Source organism: Aspergillus wentii (genome assembly GCF_001890725.1).
Source record: "Aspergillus wentii DTO 134E9 unplaced genomic scaffold ASPWEscaffold_2, whole genome shotgun sequence".
Lineage (NCBI taxonomy): Eukaryota > Fungi > Ascomycota > Eurotiomycetes > Eurotiales > Aspergillaceae > Aspergillus > Aspergillus wentii.
The window spans coordinates 4,908,594-4,923,906 of NW_024467833.1; the positions used below are offsets into that span (position 1 = coordinate 4,908,594).

Sequence of the window (15,313 nt, forward strand, 5' to 3'; positions counted from 1 at the left end):
CATAACACTGATGGGCATTTGTGTGTTTCCTTGGAACGGCAAGATAGCCCTCCACTGTGATCCACCTGCCACGGGATGAAAGTACTATGTATGTAGTTAGCGGCACGAATCTCTTTGTCACGGATTGTAGGTAGAGTTAGTCAAGTGCCAATATATATAGCATTAGCCAAGGGAACATAGCGACACTCTATATCTTCAGAATGAGTCGTGTGATGTTGAAGTTGTTGCTCGATCGACCATCCTTGTAAGCATTAGCACAGTAAAGCACACCATACACTGTCCGTAGCAGTTGATCGGCATCGAATGTCTCACTCAACAAGGCTAACCAAGTCTCGAACCTATATATAAACCGCTTTAGAGCTGATTACCCTTATTGCTTGGAGCCGTGAATACGTTGACTGTTACGCCAACCCACGCTAGACGACAAGATGCGGAGTTGCCTCCAGTTTTCAGTTTCTCCCCCGCGTTCGATCGTCGTCTTTTTTTTCCCTCACTCTCACGGTCGGGTTCATCCGACAACATCATCGGATTTTCCTGCCATCAGGGACGGCATCGCTGATTCCTTCTGGCTTCAACTCCTACTCACAACTCTTTAGGATATTCCATGCAGCAGTGATTCATCACTCTTCCTCCAGCCGAGGTAGCGCATCTCCTGACATCTCATCTAACGCTCACATCTAACTGCTTTTGACATAGGTCAGCATTCAACCATCACCCTCTTCTAGGCTCCTCGGATCATCCCCAAGTCCCCTTACGCTACCAATGACTACCTAAAATGGATCCAACCCAGCCGGGGGATATGCAAGAAAACACCCAAGAAGAGGTGACCGAGCCTTCGAATGGCACGGTTAAGCGACGATGGAGGCGGAATCGCATAGCCTGCGACTCTTGCCATTCTCGTCGCGTGCGATGCGACCGGGTATTTCCATGCTCGCGCTGTCTTCGCAGTGATGTCCGGTGCGAATTCACCCGAGAGCGTCGGAAACGAGGGCGCATCGCACGGTCAATACAATCGGGGGCAAATGGCGTCTCCGGGAAAGCCACAGATGCTGTTTCGCATGGACATGTTGCCCTGTCGAAAGCACCTGTGGCTGTCAATGAGCCAGCGGCATCGCCGGTACAAAATGGTTCGCCCGCTTCGAGCGTTCCAAATCGATCGCCGGGCACGAACGATATCACGAGGATGTCGGCGCCGAGTATCGATGAGCAACCCTCTCCAGCGGAGATACCACAGTCGGCACGCAAGCCCGGGCCAGGAGGAAATGCGACAGAAGAATGGCTCTCAGCGGCAAACGTTTCGATCGATGCTTATGACATATTAGGGGGCGCAGGCTGGTCTGATGGTGCTCAACCGCGGATGCTGGATATATGGAATGGAGTCGATCTCGCCAGCTTGAATGGCCATACTCCTCCCGGATCGAAGACGGGTGGCATGGCACAGACGCCCGGGGCGTCATCAACATTGAAATACCCCGTGCTGCAGCCTTTGATGCCATATCTTGAATCGAACCTGCCCCGGAGGCTGGTTTTCGATCTTCTTGAGCTGTATTTCACCAGCGCCTTTTCTACTCATATGCACCCTGTCTGCCACCATATACATTCCTATATTCTACGCAAGGCCTCGTTTCTTAGTCGCGAGTTTCCCAGGCATAGCAGCCCAGCACTGTTGGCTAGCATGCTGTGGGTAGCTGCACTAGATGATCGGGCTTTTTCGTTGTCTATTTCTCCATCCCAACGAAAGAAGATCTGTCAGTTTTTATGTGCGCTCACCATTCGACTCTTGCGACCGTTGATACATGTTTCTTTTAAGGAACAAGGGTCTTCTGCTGGGAGCGAAGCCGCCTATGCTGCCTTTGGTCATGACTGTCCGCCCGCTACTGTACATCCTCCCTTTGAAGGTGGTGGCGATGATCGAGGGCTTGTAGGACCTGCTGGATCGCTAGATGATATTATCACTTATATACATGTTGCATCTATCATCTCCGCAAGTGAACAAAAGGCAGCGAGTATGAGATGGTAGGCGTAGCCTGTTTCTGACCATCGAAATGGAAAATAATGCTAATCATTTACAGGTGGCACGCAGCGTTTACTTTAGCCCGCGAGCTGAAGTTAAATCAAGAGATCGATGTGATGCCCAATGTAAATAACCAACCGGAAGGATCAAGTCCATCCTTCGACTACTCTCTCCCAGGGTGGTGTGGCGTGGAGAGCGGGCCTTTCTTCGACTATTCAAACCCATCACGACCCAGCTTGAACTGTGTCTGCGATCGGACCCATGATCCACATGGTGCGATTACAGAGGAGCATCGCGAAGAGCGTCGGCGAGCTTGGTGGCTCTTGTATATTATGGATCGTCATTTGGCCCTGTGCTACAACCGACCATTGGCCTTGCTAGATGCTGAGAGCGAAGATCTCCTCTTGCCACTCGATGAGGGATCATGGCAGGCTGGAAATGTTCACAGCAACAGTCCAAAACCAGACGGACCGCAGTGTCTATTATCTGGTGACAAGAATAAGCGCCGCGTTTTTCCAAATTTCATATGCCATGATCACTCCATCTTTGGTTTCTTTCTGCCACTGATGACCATTACCGGTGAATTGATCGATCTCAATCAGGCAAGAAATCATCCTATGCTCGGAGTGAGATTTCGGGGCAAAGAGGCATGGGATGTCCATGTCACTGAAGTTCTACGCCAACTCGAAATGTACAAAGCCAGCCTCACCACCTTCGCTGCCACAGCCTCAGACCCAGAGGCACCTCTATCTACGGCCTTTTCCGCATCCAAATCAGATCACCCCCCAGTCGAGCCTTCTCTATCCCAAGCATATTCATGGCACACACAAACCGTCGTTGCCTATGCATCCTACTTGGTGCATGTGTTGCACATTTTACTGGTTGGCAAATGGGATCCGGTGTCGCTAATTGAAGACAAGGACTTCTGGACATCCTCCCCTGCCTTTGCGTCTACCATCTCCCATGCTCTCGATGCGGCAGACTCAGTCGAGCAGATCCTCCGGTTCGATCCCGACATCAGCTTCATGCCATACTTTTTCGGCATCCAATTACTCCAGGGTAGCTTCTTGCTGCTTCTCATTGTCGAGCGCCTACAGAAAGAAGCAGGCGAGGGCATTCTGAACGCGTGCGAAGTAATGATCCGCGCCACCGAATCATGCGTGGTCACACTTAATACTGAATATCAAAGAAACTTCCGCCAAGTGATGCGGAGTGCCGTAGCCCAGGCACGTGGACGGCCGGTCAATCATAGCGAGATTCGGCATCGACGCAAAGCCGTTCTAGCGCTCTACCGATGGACCAGGAAAGGAACCGGGCTGGCCCTCTAAGTCCCGTTAGAGCTTCCCCAGATTATGACGGGGCTGGGGGAATTTAACCGAGCCCGGGGACCTGGATCTAGCATCACAGGTCTGGGGCCTGCATGGACTGCCGATGCACGGACTTTGCGTCTAGTGTCCGGCATGGCAGGAGTGTCTTGAAGAGTGGAGATTAGACACTAATGTTTCAGTCCTGCAAACCTGCACATTAATCGTTCAGCACTCCTATGCAGGAAGATGCCGGTCTGCAACATGGTCGAATGCATGCCAACCACATCGATCTATCATGTGGCCATCACAACAAGGATAGATGGTCCTGTTCGCAACGACACCCCAGCTTGCGCGGGGTAAAAGGCATCCAGATAGCGGTGTCAGTATAGCCATGTATAAATATTATACAGCACAAATGGCCCAACACAATGTATCCAGTACATTGTATTCCAGCACAAAGAATCAACATCATGTCTGTTGAATAACGACACTGCTTCTACAAGTCACGCTGGCGATCAATAAAGAAGTCTTTGTTCCGTACGTCTACAAAGACATTGTATATCTTTCTTTGTCTTCTTTCTCATTGTTATTGAACATGCAGATGACTTCTGCACCTCATATTGTCTTAGAATCTGTATATAAATACCCTTAATATCGCACCAGATACTCCTCATCAACCACTGCTTCTCAGCAATCTCTACAATAACCATCTACTTCTCAATCTCAACTTCATCTCCATCCCTACAAACCAAACCACAATCTACAACCAAAGAAACCAACCCCAAAATGTCCAGCCGAGATTGGTAAGTTTTCTTCCCCCGTCTGGACCAAATACCCACATCCCTCTCACCAACTCCCAAGTACTCAATGAGATCCTAACAGATATCAACGTGAAGAATTACAAGGTCGAGCCGTCGAGCGATACCCCGTTTTATGGTTCTATCTTGTCGCTCAAGGTGGTCCTGCCTGCTGGTCTGCAGGGTGATGCGGATGTTATTACGGAGGCGTTGGACAATATTCGACAGTATCAGGTTCATGGCGAGGGTGATGCCGTTTATCAAGCCTTGTTTGCAGTTACGGTAGGTATGTTATTTCCCAGAACCTTTGTGTTAGAGTTAGAGTGTTATTATGAAATGGTTAGAGAATTGCATTTTCATTATGGACTCACTAAAGCAAACTAATCTGCGTACCCTGTAACGTGTGAATCATGGACATGAGTCCGAGTCGTTTCCGTAGGGGTCCCATTCGGCCGTGACAGACCTTGGATACCTCCGAATAGAGACAAAAAACGTGTTCGTCGAGCAGATCTCACTGGGAATAGAAACCGCATGCATGTCACAAAGTCTAATTAATCCCTCTATACAATCAACGTAAGACTGTCCCCCTGATGGCTGCTGCTAACCGACCGCAGACGGGCCGAACGCTTTCTTCCCGGTCGGTTAAATTCGAAATTCCCGAATGTGGAGAGCAGCAAAGACGCAGACCGATTGGCGGACACGACCTCCTCAGGCCACCCGATGGTCTGTTGAGGATGAAGGTTTTCCAGATCTGGGGAGGGAAAACGACGATGTTTCGGATAATTTTGTCGCTGCACAGCCTTGAATTCTTTTCTGCTGCGACACCACCACATGGCCACCTGAAGATCATGCGATCCAGTCCAGTTGGGAAACTCCGTTTTTCGTCTCGCCGTTGCCAGATCCACCGCGATGGGTTTTTTTCGGCGATATCCCCGTCATTCGTAGTTCGCGCGGTGTATTTTGCCGAAGAAGCTGTGCTGCTATCCCCGGATATTGTTGCGCAAGCTTCCAGCTTGGACCGTTTGGTTCCAATGGCCTCCGCATTTTATAAGATCGCATGGCCCGGGTTGCACTCGATCTCTCTGGTGCTTTGTGTCGCCAGGGTCTCTTTTTCTGCACAGTCAATGGCATCTCTACTGTGACTCGACACGATACTGCCAGGAACCGAGCTTCAAGCTCTTGTGACCGTCATCAACAATTTCGCCTTTCCCATTACTCTCTGAAGTAATCAACAATGTCTGCAGGACCGGTATGCGACATGCCCGACTGGCAGCTCCTGGACTCTCTCGATGGCGCGCCATTCGGCCTCGAGTCGAGCGTCATCAACAACGAATTGCACCAGCGGCAGTTCAGCGACAACCTGGGCCTTTTCGGTCTGTTGCCGTCGCAGATTTACAGCCCAGATGGTTTCATGCAGCATGAATTGAACCATGAGTTGCAGGAAAAGTCGCCGGATTTTTTCTTCCACCCGTTGCAGACCGACATGGGGATTCGCGATGGTCGCAGCCAACAGTCGCACAGTTTCCAAGGCCACTTTTCTCCTGGGTATGTGGTTATTCCAACCATTCAGTCATGATGGAAATAAATTAACAAAAAAAAAAAAAAAGTGGAATCCCGGAAGAACAAAACCACTTCTCGCCCTCCCTGGACGATTTGCTGCGGTCCACCTCCCAGCTCGCAACAGAACGCGCTCTATACATGAACGCCCCGATGACCAGCACCCCTCTCGATGGCGCATTCCCGCAAACGCCCTTCACGCCCAACTTTCCTCCGCTTCTCGATCCCTGCAGCTCGCCGGCAACCAGTCAATCCAACAATGGGAGCGAGGATGATCAGGATCTGGAAATCGCAAACTTCAATTTCTACAGTCTTCCAGACGGATTCCCGCGCTCTACACCCAGACAGCCACTGGCATCAGACAATACCGAGGACTGCCTGACGCCATTGGAGATGCCAGACGGTACCACCCGTCTCACGTCGAACTGGCTCCCGGTCGATCCAGAGGGTGGCTTCACTATCGGGGGGCCATATGATGACAACCCACTCGACATGGACCCGCTCGCTTACGGCAAAAATGCCTTCATTTCCGCGGACATTTCCGTGTCGAATTTCGCCGTGTGAAATGCCAGGAAATGAGTTGGCGATTTAATAATCAAAACGATATAACATTGTATTGTCTCAAGTACGCCCGAGTCGTACTTGAACAGGAGCAGCAAGGAACCGACATCGGTCACGCCGCCTAAGATCTCAGACGAAGATGATCTAGGCAAGAAGACATCGTGATGATTCCTCTATTTTCAAAATGAAAGATACAGAGTTCAACATGAAATGAGCCGGTACATGATGCACGTGAAATGAAATGCCTGCAGAATGGCAAGGAACCAGAGGAAAATCGAGTCCAGCTCAAATGTGGAATTCAACCCCGGAAAAGCGGATGGTCTATCTCAATGGAACAAGATGGAAATAATACTCTGGCTAGATTGCATATATCGTTAAACCCATCATTGCAAATGAAAAACACCCTGAACATCGCTATGCGCCCAATAAATTCGGTTGAAAATGAAAAACTCGAGGGCCATATCGAGCCTACCGAGACGAGAAACTCCGTGGATGCTGTAGGTTAAGAGGGATATGTAGATATTCTAGGGTCGTCAGATGAGACACGATCTCATGATTCGTGTCTGTCTGACCCCGGATGGGGCGGCGGCGGATTCGTGAGTCAAAAGGTCAAGAACAGTAGTCGAAATGTCATATGTCTCTACAGTTGATCGAAGAGGAGCTGCAACGGTCGGAAAATACCGGGAATTCGAACTTCTTTCCAATGTATTGAAACAGCTCAGTCACAAACTGTTTCTCCATCATTCCGTCTGCGAACATATCGAATGCCGTCCGCAGAACAAACATCATCCGAGATACCAGACATCCCGGGATGTTTTGTATATAGTACTTCATGCTTCGACAGATATTGCAACCAAACTGATATCGTTCTTGCAAGGTCAACACATTTACTAGCCCGCTGTCGGTCGTGGAAACAACCAGCCGCATAGCCCAGTAGAAACACATGGATGTAGCAAGCAGAAGATCCGGATATACCAGAATGGGCGGGACGGTGGTCTGTAAAGTACTCTGATTTCGGCACCTGAACACGGGGAAACCATCAGAAGAATCCGAGTCGGTTTCCTCCCAGAACTGGCCAAGGTGATATGTATCGGCTTGTGATGTTTTCCATACCTGCAGGCGTGTGTCGAGTTCAGTAGCGGTTTCCCAGATGTTGGTTTGCAACTCCACCAACTGACTCGTTGGGAGACTCATAGTTCTTAAAAAAGAACTAAACTCATCAATCTGTGAAAGATATGCCGGGACATTCACTGCAACGTCTAATAATCTTTGCAGAATATCTTTTGTGTGAGCGCCCTCGGGCCAGGGTACGGTCAACCATTTCTTGGTCGCAAGGAAAGTCGGTTTTCGTTGAACTAAAGCCGCAGTAACCTGTGCATTTATGAATATCGATTATCTTTACTCTCATACATAGAGACGTACCCAATATAATCGAAGGTCGACAAACAGGGACCGCTCAATCCCATAACGATGTCGATATGGAGTTCTCGAGTTTAATAATTGAAGACCACCAAGTTGGTGCTTGAAAAGCGAGTCCTTGCTGTTATTACGGAAAGCCTGGAGAAAGAAATAAGTAGGAGATTACGACAATGCGAGAGTCGACTAACCTCGATAATCGTAGAGAGAAACACAGTGAGGAGAACATCCGTTTCCTTGCTGTCCTTGGGACTGTACAGGGCATTTTGAAGGAGCCGAAGAACCCGAACATATCGAACATTTCCCGCTACTTCGAGCGATTTATTTTGATCTCGAGAGCCGACAAATGTTAGAGATGCTGCCTCAAAGGCACTGCAAAGTATTGGCGAGAACACCCTCATCTCTGCCGCTGCTTGCAGTTGGATCCTGCCCCCTCCAGATGGAGCTTCCATATCAGGGCTAAAGTTCTTAATTAGCTGATCGACGAGAACCTCTACCAGCGCGGTGGCTCGGGACGGGTTTGCTAGTTTTTGTGCTTCTGCTTGTAGGAGTGGAGGAGATTGGCTGACTAGATATGGTCAGCGGGCCATAAGACCCAGACATAAACTGCTTAATGAAGCATCACATACGAGACTTTCTCTGAAGATCAAGGCTTTTTTGTTGTGCTGTGAGAGCTCTGATACGCTGATACGATTGACTGGGGAAAGGCCCCATCTGGTTTTTATACTCGTCCAACGAGTCTTTGGCATCATCTTCGTCCGTTGACCCACTAAAGCCTGTTGAAAAGGAAGAAGTCTCCTCTTCTTTCACAGGCGGAAGGTTGGCCAATCTTCGAGTTTCGGCCAGCTGCTGCTTGAGAGAATCGCATGATTGCACAAGATTGTCGATCAGGGTCGACTGTTCAATATAATGACGATCTTGCTTGCTGTTTCCATATTCACACTCTGATGGAGTTCCTCGAAGGCAACAAGCGCCGCACGGCTTCACTCTGTCACACTGGTATCATGACCTTATCAGTCTGCCTGGTATATGCGACGTGGATAGTGATGTAAGGTGATGATACCTTGACTTTGCGTTTGTGACAATTTAAGCATGAATATGTAGGTCGGACCTTCTTTCGCGAATTCGTTTTTGCTATCGTTGAATGAGTCGAGACCATATTTCTTTGTGAGGCATCACAGTTCTTACTACTATTCATGGTGAGTCAACTGCCGAAGAGGTGCGACAAATCGGATTGTGGGGATATTCCTGGTGCTTGCAACAACCCCACTAGATGTCAGGGAGCGTAGTGTCAGGGTTAATAAAATTATCTCTCGCTTGCGACGGTGAACAATAATGTTAAAAATAATGCCGGCCTGACGAACAAAAGTTGGTTATCGTCAGCGAAACGGAAAGGAGCAGAGTAGGTGGGGGCCGGATGACTAGTTGGCTGTCTATTTGAACAGCCCAACCACACGCATGGTCTGAGCGATGGCCAAAGTGCAGACTAGTCGTGTCAAGTTCCAGGTCGCCGGTGTCCGTTTTGGCGTCTGTTGTGTCCATGGTTCAATGATAATCCCTGGGGCCTGGATTTGCCACCCGGATCTGGTGACGGAACCAGAGGAGTGAGGACACAAGTCGTGAAACACACACACAGAGAGAGTAAATCTCGAGCGAGTAGGAACTGTCACTCTGCTGTTGGAAAGCCTGTGATCCATCACACCCACATCGTTCCATTATGATCCATTCCCCTTTCTTGGCAACGGGGCTTCGATGGCGCGAGTCTGTTGAATGAGGGGCTTGATTTGTCCCAACAACCATCACGGGGTTTGTGCATATCAATCGAAATTATGTACGAAAAATCAAGTAGAGAAAGACCAGATTCTTATTATTGACTGTCGAGGCTTGTTATTCGAGAGAGAGGGCGGCTGGAGGATGCCTGATTAATTTCTTCTTCTGCCAATGTCGGAGCCATGCATGGATCGGCGGCATCGGTTTCCCGTATTCCCTCGAGATGATCCTAAAAGAGCTAACCAGCGGTGTCAACACATCATCCTATTTGATTTAGAGCAAGTGATCGACCAAGCACATACCTACAACAGGTCTGTTGATAGAACCTAGAGATGGAGTTTCATGCAGTGCAGTGTTGCCAGTCGCCTTTCGGTGATCATTATTTTAGAAAACAATTCCGCCCAAGTGTTTCCATCATTATTACCACGACCGGGCGCAAGTTTGAAGCTGCCGCCCCATGATCTATCTGTCGTTGAAACAGTAGTAACGGTGCAGGATACATTCCAATCCAATGCAACCTGACTCCTTGCAGAAAACCTGGCTCGGCAGTTAGGCGCTACCCCGTAAACGTTAAAATGCTGAAACGAATTCGAGAACGGGAAGGGTAACCCATCGTACTATGATATCGACGACTCGCTGTGTCGGCCGCCTCGTGCAGCCTTCAAGCCAAATATTACCCCTCATATCCCAACAACCCGTATCGCCTGTTGTCCGCCATCCATGTTTGTTCATCTTACACAATTTTCGCAGCAGCCAATAACATTCCGAAAGTTCCCAGTCAATAAGGCCCGTCCCGTTCAGGTTTTGGTGGAGATGGCGTCAGGCTTTTCTGACAGGTCTTCTGCATAAGCATTATGATCTGCGATATCCACATATCTTCAAAAAGGCCAATGGATGTGGTGGCCAGGAAAGCGAGACGGAGGGAGCGACTTTTGGCTGTCACACGACGATGCGAGCTGGAGCGTGAGTAGCTCCAGCATGGTGGTAAACCCTATTATCCCAGCAGATGCAGGCCAGTGAGTTTCGTCTATCGACACGGCAGCCGTGGAAATCCTGGAAAGGCAAGGCAGCGGCTTGTGAAGAAGGTGGTGATGGGCGAGGAAAAACGCGTCTACTCGAAGTGGATGGATTGGGAAGGATGCTGCGAGTCACGCGACCTCGCAGCCTTATCGTTCTTTAGCTTCATCCTCGCCAGGAAATGTTTTCCAAACGTTGAGAGAGTGAAACACTAATCATTTGCCACAGTGCCTCATTTGGAATAAATGCACGAAACCTGGTAACTAGTGGCAGCCACCCGGTGCCCTGGTAGTTTCATCTATGCATTGCAGCTAGAGCTAGGACTTCGTGCAGCAATCATGCTGTCTGTCTCTGTCGCTTCCACGAATTCCTTTGGCTCGTGATGCATCAGAATGTCCAGGTCTGTGTTTGCAGCCAATCATCTGATAAAGATGCCAAACGTGATATTTTATCCAGAGAGCTTAAGATTTCCATTGATATGGTCTTGTGCACCAGTTATTCTTCCAACCATAGGCTACCAAAGCTTGCTACTCGACTTCAATATTATGCGGACTTCAGCCTAGCTTAAAGCTATGACGACTCTACACATCAAGAGGTATTTGGTTTTCAGTCATGCCAGAATCACATACACATCATACACGGCGCTGGATCATCCTCAGTTCTCTTCTGCACCATGACTACAATGATGAATGACAAAAAATAATTAGATTTATATTTTGGAAATACATTGGAATAGTCAAAAGTCGGCTTCAATCAGCCGTCTTTAAGAAGAGAAGGTAATACAGGATACTGCCGATTTTTATTGTCCCGGACAGAAAGACACCAGAATCAAGCAGAAAGGATTGTCCGCCTGACCATTTGAAAATGCTGGGCCACGAAATGCTTAAGAAATTTAAGCGGAAACGGTCTTCCAAGACCAGGTGCGCTGGGAAGGAATGGCAGTGGGAGCGGGACCAGCCTGGGTCAGAGGAACATCACGCTTAGCGGCAGAAGACGATGCGACAGCGCCAGAGGTTGCGGCAGCGCTGGAGACAGCAGCAATGGAGCTAGAGCCACCCGAGCCGCTGGCACCCCCACCGACCTTGCCGACACCGGCGTTGGCCTGGACGGAGGAAGCGACCTTGCTGGCGGCGATGTAGTTGAGGTTACCTTCACCCGAGGGCCAGCCGGAGAGAACGGACTTGTCGCTTCCAGAGAGAGTGCCGGAGCTGGTGAGAGTGTTGGCAATGCAAGTGCGGCCGGTGGCAGAGTCGCAGGTGGACTTGTCGCTGGAAGAGACGGCAAAGGTGTTGCCGGGGTTGCTGTCCTCGAGGAACGGGGTCTTGACATTGTTGAAGACGTTACCCTCGATGAAGGCGTTGGTGTTCTCACCGACGTCAAAGGCGTGACCGGTGTTGTTGAACCAGTAGTTGTTGTAGGCGTGCCAGTGGCTGTTGAACTCGAGCTTGGGGGAGCGGCCGGAGGTGTGATGGATGTAGTTCCCAGCGAAGGTCACCGTGTCGCCCTTTCCGTAGCCAAGGCTGGGGATGTTAGATGGCTTGAGATGAGGGAGGTGAAGAAGACCTACACAGTCCAGTAGTGGTGCCCATCGCAGGTAGCAGACCAGCTGGTACGGCCATCGAACTCGGAGTTGGAGATGGTAACACCGGTGTCTAGAGGTAATCTGTAAGAAGGGATCAAAAAAGCAATGGAAATTACTTACTCTTGTCATATCCAGAAACGAACATCTGACGGCCAACCAGGTTAACGGTGACATGGTCGATCCAGACGTTGCTAGTGCCATCCAGAGTGATGGCATCACCGCCCCAGATGTACTGAGGGTTGAGCTCGGTAATGTGGATGTTCTGAATGATGATGTTGCTAACGCCGTTGACCAGACGCAGACCCTTGCCACGGATGACACCTTTGCTGCCCACACCGACAATCGACTTGTGGGAGGCGACCTCGAGGCTCTCGATACCGGCCTTGTCGTAGGAGCAGGTTATCGAAGGGTAGCTACCGCACCAGTCGGAGCCACTCTGCTTGATGGCGTTCTGTCCGGAGCTGCCGCACGTGTTGGAGTCGGGGATACAGCACTGGCAGCTGCTGCAGTTGCCCTCGCTGCCGATGAAGTTGAACTCCTTGTCGATAAGGATGACACGGGGAGTGTCGTCGCTCAGCCAGGTCTTCAACTGGCTGATGTCGCTAGGCGCAGCAGCAGCAGCACTACCACCACCAGTGGTACCACTGGCGAAACCAAAGGCACTTCCAGTAACACCTTCAGCACGGGCGCCAATGGCCAGCAAGGCGGCCGCGGCGCAGATGGAACGCAGCAGGGTCATCCTGACAAACTGGAAGAAGTGAACGAGAGAACGAGTGACAGGAGAAGAATGACTGAACCAGCAGCGAGAAGGAAAGAAAATTTAAGATAGAAAAGGCTGAATGGTAGCATCATGAACAGGTTCAATGAGGTGTATATATAGGAATATGGCCAAATTCTGAGACACAGACACGGGAGAAGGCGAGTCTTTCTCCAGACAACAAACCACTGCTCATGCAACCCACACGGGCAGTAGTGGTTAGAGATTGATAGACGGGCCGAGGATGAAACAGCATCGAGCAGCCTAGCGATATAGCGTGTTCCCTGTGATAGTCTTTTACAACGTCGGCGAAGATTTCGGATATCTGGAGAAATGGTGGGCCACTAGGGTTCATTAAGGGTCTATCAAAGCAACCCGTTCATATCTCGCCCGCAAAGTTTAATAAAGAGTGAATCAGATTGATGGAAGATAAGTGAAGATCCGAAGATCGACATTCGGAGATTGCACGATGGAAGACAGAGAGGATGGTGGTTGGTGGAGAAAAGAAAAGATCGTCAGGAGGAGTGGAGAGGGCCACGTTATCGACCTCGTGGTGTTTATATAAACTGGAACAAAAGAAGAAGAAGTCGAGGGAATGAGACTGACTCGATTCGTTTGATCGGCTGTCGAGTTAATCTACTTGATAGGCCGATCGTAATCTGGGCTCAGGACATAAGCTTATTTCTGACATTGATACATGGCTGGTCCACCTGGTTAATATTTTCACCTCATGACCTTTTAATATCTCCATCCCGTGTCCAGAGCTGAATCAGTGTCAAATAGTGCGTAATATTATCAAGATGGAGTTTTCCTTGAGGTCATTATACTGAGTCATCTCGATATCTTCTAGGGTTGGCCTTTCCCTCCAAGAAAGAAAGGTACTCTTCAACAATCCGTCCTTTTGTAGATATCTTAGTAAGTATATACCTCTGAGAATGCCATATTATGCCGTTAAATAGTAGGGCATCACTGCATTTTTATTAGAATAGGAGAAACGATAGTCCGATATCTGGGGTAGTTAGCCCGAATCAGCTAGTTTTGTTTGGGTAACCCCAACAACCTTTCTTTTATCTGGATGTATTCACGCCAGTATCGCTGGATCATCGCTTCGAACCAGTAATGCCTTATCACCTTTTCTTGGATGTACAGTAATGAAAAACAATGCAATTGAGCAATGGATCGACCGTGTATCGACGGAGCTGCAGGCGAATCCTAGCTCGGATGACAACCGGGCGGGGAAGACAGCGCTAAACGACCGTCCCAAGACATCTTCGAAGATGTTCAGAACCATCGACGGCGAATTTGGATCCTCAGAAGAGACTCTGACGTGAAAGCTCAGACAATGCACTCTCTCATCCAGAGTCTTTCCGTGACGACATATCCTACCCCCATCTCTTGCCCGATCCGCTTCAAGTCGACGTTCTTCCAGTCCTACTCGTGTGAAGGCCGAACTTTCAAAAGCAACACCCAAGGTGGTCTTCTTGCCTCAAACTGCGGACCCAGGATCCAATGCTACCAGGGATCTTTTAGGGTTCCTAACATCCAATGATGACACACCGTGGGACGGGGATAACGACAAGATTAAGAAGATATCAGCTGCAACTTCTCTTTGCGCGGCTGAACTTCGCAGTGAGGGATCGTGGGTGATGGATGTTGTCCGGCCTCTATTAGATCTGGCAATTGAAGACTTGCCTCTGGAATCTTGGAGTGTGTATGTCATTCTGCCATGGCTTGGAAGAATAAAGTTAATACTAATGCTTAATCAGACAAACAGAGTCCGTTGGTGCCAAGTACCTACCTCGGTATACCGCGAAAGATACATTTAACCGAAAAATTGATTTGGTTGTGGGCCTGCCGATGCAACACTGGAAAACTGAGTATGAGCGGGCGGGAATCAATGATCTCGGTCGGGATCTGAGCCATGTCGACCATCCACATACTGGGTGCAGATTACTTGGGCTAGGCGTGGAGGTAAAGGGGCCTGATGGGAGTTTGATCGAGGCTCAGGTGCAACTGGCAGTCTGGATGGCTGGCCTGGTCTCCTGGGGATTTGCCAATCGGACATCTCATAATAATAGAGAGTGTGTTCTTCCGCCGATGATGGGCTGCACAGTTGTGGGAGAGGATTGGAAACTCTACATTGTTTACGGTATTGCTGGACCTTCCTCCCAGCTGTCTGAAGTGGTATGTTTATCTCATGCCTGTTGATCATTCAAACTAACCCTGTAGCGTCTCTGGGGCCCTCACTCCGTTTTAAAAGGTGAGACGACAAGTGAAATCGACGCGACTATTCTTGCTCGCAGACTAAGGCGTGTCATGCAATATATTTCCACGTCCTACGCAGAGCGACTTGTGTCCACAATAACTGGAACATAATCCAACTGACTTACCCCTCATACCATCCACGGATTGACGGTCATGAGATTGAAGATCGCTGCATCTATCTGCATTTGCATCAACAAATCACATGAACACCTGATCAACACGCATTCCTTGCTGTTTGTGTAACCACGCAATGTCGAGACCTGCAATCCA

The 15,313-nt window shown here is 49.4% G+C and overlaps 5 protein-coding genes across 5 annotated transcripts; 3 read left to right on the plus strand and 2 right to left on the minus strand.

The window, feature by feature from the left end:
- Nucleotides 1-775: 775 nt before the first annotated feature.
- On the plus strand, nucleotides 776-3,342 carry ASPWEDRAFT_103552 (Zn(II)2Cys6 transcription factor; the record flags this gene model as incomplete). The annotated part of the gene is made up of 2 exons (XM_040827573.1): nucleotides 776-2,016; nucleotides 2,073-3,342. 2 exons carry the CDS (start codon nucleotides 776-778, stop codon nucleotides 3,340-3,342), a joined length of 2,511 nt encoding a protein of 836 aa, XP_040693594.1.
- Nucleotides 3,343-5,352: 2,010 nt separating this feature from the next.
- Nucleotides 5,353-6,239, plus strand: ASPWEDRAFT_169743 (uncharacterized protein; the record flags this gene model as incomplete). Its single annotated transcript, XM_040830507.1, has 2 exons — nucleotides 5,353-5,663; nucleotides 5,726-6,239. 2 exons carry the CDS (start codon nucleotides 5,353-5,355, stop codon nucleotides 6,237-6,239), a joined length of 825 nt encoding a protein of 274 aa, XP_040693595.1.
- A 627-nt stretch (nucleotides 6,240-6,866) lies between these two features.
- Nucleotides 6,867-8,811, minus strand: ASPWEDRAFT_102964 (Zn(II)2Cys6 transcription factor domain-containing protein; the record flags this gene model as incomplete). Its single annotated transcript, XM_040827525.1, has 5 exons — nucleotides 6,867-7,607; nucleotides 7,659-7,793; nucleotides 7,844-8,216; nucleotides 8,344-8,648; nucleotides 8,716-8,811. 5 exons carry the CDS (start codon nucleotides 8,809-8,811, stop codon nucleotides 6,867-6,869), a joined length of 1,650 nt encoding a protein of 549 aa, XP_040693596.1.
- Nucleotides 8,812-11,331: 2,520 nt separating this feature from the next.
- ASPWEDRAFT_103940 (polysaccharide lyase family 1 protein) lies at nucleotides 11,332-12,760 on the minus strand (the record flags this gene model as incomplete). The annotated part of the gene is made up of 3 exons (XM_040827609.1): nucleotides 11,332-11,959; nucleotides 12,007-12,091; nucleotides 12,142-12,760. 3 exons carry the CDS (start codon nucleotides 12,758-12,760, stop codon nucleotides 11,332-11,334), a joined length of 1,332 nt encoding a protein of 443 aa, XP_040693597.1.
- Nucleotides 12,761-13,929: 1,169 nt separating this feature from the next.
- On the plus strand, nucleotides 13,930-15,154 carry ASPWEDRAFT_169746 (uncharacterized protein; the record flags this gene model as incomplete). Its single annotated transcript, XM_040830508.1, has 4 exons — nucleotides 13,930-14,105; nucleotides 14,208-14,489; nucleotides 14,545-14,962; nucleotides 15,008-15,154. 4 exons carry the CDS (start codon nucleotides 13,930-13,932, stop codon nucleotides 15,152-15,154), a joined length of 1,023 nt encoding a protein of 340 aa, XP_040693598.1.
- Nucleotides 15,155-15,313: the final 159 nt, after the last annotated feature.